Source organism: Lactuca serriola, chromosome 8 (assembly GCF_051521515.1).
Source record: "Lactuca serriola cultivar US96UC23 chromosome 8, Lser_US96UC23_V15, whole genome shotgun sequence".
NCBI lineage: Eukaryota > Viridiplantae > Streptophyta > Magnoliopsida > Asterales > Asteraceae > Lactuca > Lactuca serriola.
This window is the reverse complement of record NC_136415.1, coordinates 136813932-136821526: the sequence shown is the minus strand read 5'-3', so window position 1 is coordinate 136821526 and position 7595 is coordinate 136813932. Positions and strand designations below refer to the sequence as shown.

General features: G+C 37.8%; 1 protein-coding gene and 1 long non-coding RNA gene across 2 annotated transcripts; both read right to left on the bottom strand.

The window, feature by feature from the left end:
* Positions 1 to 361: 361 nt before the first annotated feature.
* On the bottom strand, positions 362 to 1037 carry LOC145071177 (uncharacterized). The gene has a single exon (XM_079018097.1). It carries the CDS (start codon positions 961 to 963, stop codon positions 538 to 540), a length of 426 nt encoding a protein of 141 aa, XP_078874223.1. The 5' UTR covers positions 964 to 1037; the 3' UTR covers positions 362 to 537.
* A 1836-nt stretch (positions 1038 to 2873) lies between these two features.
* Positions 2874 to 3893, bottom strand: LOC145068780 (uncharacterized). Its single transcript, XR_013689121.1, has 2 exons — positions 3655 to 3893; positions 2874 to 3133 (listed from the first exon to the last, which is right to left on the bottom strand). It is a non-coding gene; the product is annotated as an uncharacterized LOC145068780 (long non-coding RNA).
* Between the last annotated feature and the right edge of the window lie 3702 nt (positions 3894 to 7595).

The window sequence follows — 7595 nt, the reverse complement described above, 5'->3', positions numbered from 1 at the left end:
TAGTATTAAAGAAGAAATATTTTATGAACGAACAATTTAAGCTTGTGATTAAAAAAGCAAATAGTCCGTTATGCATTTAAAACAGTTTCCCTATTTGTTTAAAACAGTTTCCCTATTTGTTTAAGAGTAACAACATTACAATAATTATTATAAATCTTTTATTTACATATATCAAGAATCATTTACCAACCTAAGTATTCCCGTACAAATTTGTATATACATACATTCCAACAATAGTGGAGCCGAATATTTGTTCTCAAGTTAAAACATTAATCTGACGTTTAATTATGTCAAAAGCTAATATGACATTTTCATAACAAGACATGTGTAATAATAAAAGTTGGAGATCATAACATGAAACTAAATAAAATAGACTTTAAATATTCCAAAACTACAACGTCACAAACAACAAAGATATTCTTAAAACCAAAGACATGCTAACAACACAAACACAAACTCACCTACACAACAAAACTAACTTTATAAGGCGCGAAATAGTAAGCTATCTAGGGACTTCGGAAACAAGCTTTAAGGAGATCAGGGGAGTACACCACCACCACCACCGCCACTAATAGGAACAACACCACCAACACCGCCACCAACAGGATTACCACCACCAAATCCACCACCACCAAGAGTCGGTAAACCACCAAAACCATTACCAAGACCACCAAAAGTTCCCACACCACCGCCAGGGCCACCTGGTCCACCAAATTGATACCCAACTCCGACACCTCCGATTCCATTGGCACCACCAAAATCACCACCTACTCCGACTCCGGTTCCCATTCCACCCATGGGCAAACCATTGTTTCCAATGCCACCGAATCCACCTGTTCCTCCAAAAGTATAAACGTTTTTTTGGTCTGTAAGACCAACGTTTTCTTTAGGAACGTCTCTAGCAGTAGTGGTGCAAACTGCTACGACTAGAGCTACGAGTAACATGAAACAACACCTTGTCATTTTTTTCTTCTTCTTCTTCTTCCAATTTTTTACCCTTTGAAAGACTATAACTCGATGCAAGAATTTGGAAAGTGAGGAGAGTATATTTAAAGGGAAATGCGAGAGTGAGGCGTTGGGGGTAGTAAATGTAAGTTTTAATATTGGCAGAAAGCAACTGACCAATTGGCAGTCAAAAAAGCAAACATTTCTCAAAAAGAAATAATAACAATAACAATAATGCAAAATTATTTTAGGATTCGAACATGGTCCCTTTATGAAATCAACATATTTATATAACTTCACGTTGTTTTTTGTAAAATATGCATACCATACGATATGAAGATTATGATGTATGATTGTATTCGTCCTAACATAACGGCCGGTTATTGCATTTTCACATTGTACAATTCAACATACGGCGAATCTAGAACTAAAAACCACGTGGTTTCTTATGTAAATAAAACTGCAAAAATATGAAAGAGTAAAGAATACTAGTGGTGGCGGGTTGGGTTGCATTACTAAAATACTTAAACATAAATTCAATAGTTACAATAAAGTTATTTACAATCGAACCCTACGATGAAACATTTTTACAATTATGCCATTACCAATGCCTTTTAAAACATTTTTTTCAATATACGATACTAAACTATCACTCAAAAATTGATCATTCATTTTGTTGCGTATATCAGTTTTTATCAACTTTATTGCGGAAAATGCGCGTTCCACACTTTTTGTTGCTACGGGTAAGATCAATGCAGGTTTCACAAGAATTCTGAAATTGTAATGTAAGTTGTAACACTTGTAACTTGTAAGTTACAAACCTGAGTGTTGATCGATGGATTGATGGACGATGATGGCCGATCAACAATCGACGATGGGCTGCTACTGTCGGATGAGGACGACTGGAGGGATATGATCATGGCGACCTTGCCGGACGGCCGAGCACGCAGGGAGTCAGGAACGATGTCAGTCACGATGATCGATTCCAATTACCAAACGCAGGGGACTCATAACGACGATAGTGTGCATCGTTTCCTTTTCTTTTTTCTATTTCTCTTTTTCCTTTTTAAAAAAAAATTAATGGATCAATTGATTGGGTTATAGATTAATAGATTATAGGGCAAGAGATATGGGCTCCTGATAAAGAATTGTTTGTCAAATAAAAATTAGGTAGGTCTTTAATAAAAAATAAAATAGCTCCTTATTTTTCTTTATAAATACTTCATACATAAAAATAATAAAAAAAAAACAAAAAAAAAAAAAGTAGGACGGACCTACCTTCACTCTTACTACCTACTACGCCATGCATACAAGCATTTACCTAACTAAATCAAACAACTAGAAATTAACTTATAGAAAATGAAACATATTTTAAAACTCTTTTTATTTATAATTCTTACTTTGAAATTTTAGAATTTTAAAATATAATATTTCAAATGGATGAAAAACACTATTCATTTTAGTCACATTATATTTTAGGGACAAGTAACAATATTATTGTGAAGAATTAATATAAATGATCAACTTCTATCGATATTATGATGCATAGTATATATATATATATATATATATATATATATATATATATATATATATATATATATATATATATATATATATTTTGCTAATGTATTTGTACCGAAGACTTAGGGGTCGTTTGATAGTTACTGACTGGGTTAGAAGCTGACTCGGTTAGAAGTTCTGACTGAGTTAACTTCTGACTGAAACTTGTTGTTTGATTTTTCATCTGTCTGACTATAAAAAATGACTATATTACCCTCAAAAACATTTTTTGTAATAATTAATTGGGTTAATGGCTCAAGTAAAACACAAAAAAAGGTTATTCTCTCAAAAACCCTTCCACACATAAAATTTGATTCAACATTTAGAACCAAACACACATAATATTTTTGTACCCAAAATACCCCTGCTCATCAAAATTCCTTAAATAACAAAACAAATCAACAACACACCAATTAACTTCTAGGCATTTCATATTGAAATTGTAATTGTTTAAAAAAACCAACTACAACTTCATTAATGAGCACTTTTATCAAATTAACTCCTACTAACTTCTAGACATTTGGATCATCAAAAGCCTTAAATTCTTGCATCTGCTTCAAGTTATTCCAAGGCTGCACCCAAACTTTAGTTCCATATACTTTTATGTTGCTACCATCATCTGTTGCTTCAAAACATAAATAAAAGACTTTATCAAAATTTTCTTTTTATCAAGAACAGATTCCATTGATTTGATTTTGATCTCTTTCACTAACTCATTATGATGTGTATGAATATGGATCTAAAGTCATGAGATACTCAATTTTGACCAAGAGCACATCTTTGACTTTTCTTTACACCACATCTTAGTTAACCTATCAAGTATTGAACAAATTTAAAACCATCTTCATAAATTGTTCACAGCCACATTACTGCATCACGAATCTCAACACCATTTGTAATTGATCAGGTTCGCAAGACATGAATTTAATTGAATAAATCAATTGATAAACCAGGTAGCCCAAAAACACATTCACGACACAAGATGATGAGCACAAGAAAGAATTGTAAACTGATAGAACGAGTAAACGAGAGTTGCATAATCCAGAAGAAACATATGAATCAGAAAGTTTGATCGTTGAATCAATTAAGAACGGTATATTATAGACCGTAAAAAAAATATAGTGGCGCTAGAGCTGAGAGATTTACCGGAGGTGTTGCTCTTTGTCGGAGAGGAGGGGCTTCACCGAAGCCGATGTCTCTGGATAGCGATTGACGACAGGAAGAGGCTGGAGGGAGGAGGCATTGGACGGAGGTCAGAGGTGGGAATAATCGGCGCTAAGAGAAATATCGGAGGTGAGATAAGTTGTCGCATGAGAAAGAGAGAAAGGGCAATGGAGGTATTTGTCTCGGTCAGCCGTATTTTCATTCATGACCGAATCACTGGGTTTTCATTGACTCAATCAGATATACGGACCAAATTAGTCGAATTTTAGACTTAGCAAACAGGCTGACCGGATCGAGTCAACCAAAATTGCTGACCGGACCCAGGCCCCTTATTCGGATTTCAGAATCTATTTTGTTTTTTTTTATGTCTTTTTTGTTAGATTTCAGTAGAAAATGAAACGTTTTTTTTTTTTTTTTTTTTTAAATTTTGAATTTATTTCACGGATTCAGACATATTCTTAAAAAATTCATAATACATATTTAATTACTTTGTTTGTAATATTTAGTCTCAATCTCAAAATGTTTTTTTTTGTCAATAATATATTTTTGATGTAAAATAAAATTAGTTTGAATTTTCCGAACATAGTGATTATTTGGGTAAATCTAAAAAATTAGGTTATTTAGTTGTGTTCTCTATAATCACACAACTATTCTTACAACTATCCATATCTTTTATAAAAAGAATAATTTAATTTTTTTTAACATCAATTCTTATTTTTTCAATTTTGGTGGTTTCGTAACCTTTACGTATTACCGTATCTGAAATGGCATCCACGGGGGCTTTTGAAGCCCTAGGCCGTTGTAGCACCCAATTCCCGGTACGCATTTAAATTAAAGAAAGTATTGCATTTTACTCTGGGACTCGGCGAGTTGGAGGCCCAACTTGTCGAGTATACTCGACTGGCGATCGGGGTTTAAGTAACCTACTTGCCGAGTCAGAAGACCGACTCGACGAGTAGGAGTTGTCTGGACAAAACCCTAATATTTAGGGTTTGCACCCTATTTAAACACTTTATCTCGTCCTAACCCAGCCTCCATCACCCTCCCAACTCAGAGAAACCCTAGATTGGAACCCTAAACCATTTTTGAGTGATTTTGAACCTTTTTGTGCCTTTTGTGTGTGTTTGAAGTTGAAGGAGAAAAAGAGAGCTTAGGAGATCAAGAGGAAGCTAGTAGATCCAGAGGTGTTGCTTCATTTTCAGTCCATTCAAGGTAAAAAGCTTGAACCTTGACCATCTATTTCCTAGATCTTGTTTTGGGGCTATTTTTTTACCTTTCTAAGCCACCTTTGGATTTGGATCATACTGTGTAGTGATTAGCTTCAGATCTGGAACCATTGAGGGTTCCCATGGCATAAAGGTGCCAAATTTATGGCCATCGGAAGCCCATGCATCTTATAAACCCCATTTTATAGCCTTTTGAGCCAAAAACCCCATGCATGGACACCAAGTTTGTAACTTTACGTGAAAAAGGGGCACTAGGAGGTCAGATCTATGATTGGGATGCATTAAGTCCCACTGAAATCGACTGTATAGTATTGGACAAAGAGGGACTCGGCGAGTCGGGATGCTTTTTACCCCAAAACGTCTTCTGGAAATGGTTTTGGTTTAGTGGAAGGAACACTCAGCCTGCTAGGGGTTTGTTTTGGACCTAGGACCCATGGGACTCGATGAGTGTATGAACAGACTCGACGAGTCCAAGGCAATCTCCCAACTTATGAGGACGGACTCGGTGAGTCATCAACTGAACATCTTCTTATGGATGAGATGAACTCGGCGAGTTCAAGAACGAAATCGGTGAGTCAGTTGAAGATTTGTCTGATGCGTTGTTGAAGACGAACTCGTCGAGCACTTGCTAGACTCGACGGATAGGAACATATTTATGACTTTTTTTTGGTCATGGGGACTCGAAGAGTTGGCGGGCCAACTCGGCGAGTAGAGTCAACCAGATGTTGACTTTGACCATGGATTTGACTTGGACATTGATTGGGATTGAATGACCCTTGTAAGGGTTACGAGTATGAGTTGATGACTTAGAAGAGTTGTCATGTAGGGATTGAGGAGTCGGGGAGAGTTGATTTCCACACCGAGATCAGTGCAGACACTACGCGAAATTGAGGTGAGTTACCTTCCGGTAGGAGTGGGTCTACGGCCATAATGTCGACCCACTAGTAGGAGTCGTTTGCTAGATGATTGTCTTTGTGATGATTATCTGTTATGGTTATCTGATACGCTTTATGTGCTAGGATGTTATGACATATGTGTTAGTAATGGTAGGGGTGGGATAGCCCTAGTTATCGGTTGAAAGATACCAAAGGGGGTAGGTAGTACCTATGCATGCCTAGCAGTATGATTATGATATGATATAATGCGATCAGTATGCTTATGATATTTTATTATGAGATAGTGGTAGGGGGCATAGTCCCCGGTTACCGGTTGAAAGATACCGAAGGGGAGGTTAGCTCCCGACTACCGGTTGAAAGATACCGAAATAGAGGTTAGTTCCCGGCTACCGGTTGAAAGATACCGAAGGGGATTCTAGCTCCCAGATATGCCAGACTGATATTGTAGCACCTGGGTCTTGGTACGTATTTCTTTCTAAGTATTTTGCATTTTTGGCCTTGGACTTGACGAGTTGAAGGACCAACTCGCCGAGTAGAAGCGGGACGGGACGCGAGATTTAAGTGATGGACTCGACGAGTCTGGTCTCGGACTCGACGAGTAGACCTTGTCTGGACAAAAACCCTAATCCGAGGGGTTGCACCCTATTTAAACAATGTTATGACGGCCACAACGTCCCTTATGCTCCCAGAACACCTCTCATTGAAACCCTAGCTGTTATTGAAGCAAGCTAAGTCTTGTTGGTGGATTTTGGTGCTTGTGGTCTTAAGAAGGAAGGAGAAAAGCTTGAGGAAGCAAGTAAAGACCAAGGGGACACGAGTTTTTCCACCTTCTATAGTTCATTGAAGGAGTCGAGGAGTCGAAGGGAGTCGACTTGTGCGCCGAGGATAATTCAAACACTGCACGACATTGAGGTGAGTTACCTTCCAGTAGGGGTGGGTCTAAGGCCACAATGTCGGCCCACCAAAAAGAGGTATTTAGAAGATAATGGTCTTCGTGATAATTATCTTGGTCTGGTATGTGTTTTGGTCATGAGATTTATCTGTATGATACGTTATGTGTATAATAGGGATTAGTTTCCCTGATAGTGGTCCTTAGGACCAAAGGGTAGGTCAGTACCCGGATATGCCTGGCTGTATGCTTATATCTGTTGTTGCATGCTAGTGGTAGGGGTGAAATAGTCCCCAGTTACCGGTTGAAAGATACTGATGGCAATTACCGGTTGAAAGATACCGATGGCAGTTACCGGTTGAAAGATACCGATGATGGTTACCGGTTGAAAGATACCGATGAAGGTTACCGGTTGAAAGATACCGACGATGCTGTATGGTATGTGGTATGATGGGGGAACTCACTAAGCTTTGTGCTTACAGTTTTGGATTTGGTTTCAGGTACCTCTTCGTCGAAGGGGAAAGAGTCGGCGGCGTAGCAGCGCATCACACACACACACATGATTTCCGCATCGATTTTCTGGGATTGTACTCTGATTTTCATTACTTTTGATGTCATGGTTTGAGACACGACATTATGATTTTGTAAGGTGTTGTTTTATCGACAACGTTTTGGTAAAATGTTGATTAAACATATTAATTCAAAAATAAAATTTTCGGGCTTGAATTTTGGGATGTTACAAGTTGGTATCAGAGCCCTGGTTTGAGGGATTCGGACACACCCTCGGGGGTGTCTGGACTCAAACCGAGGGACTGAAAGATTTTTACAAGGAAAATGGTTTTCTAAAATATAAATTGAGAAGTTTTAAGAAAGACGAAGTGTGTGATGCGTGCGACCGACCGGGCTCAAGTA

Bases quoted from the DNA above. Each gene is read 5' to 3' on its own strand.
- LOC145071177 (XM_079018097.1), bottom strand. From the start codon at position 963: ATGACAAGGTGTTGTTTCATGTTACTCGTAGCTCTAGTCGTAGCAGTT.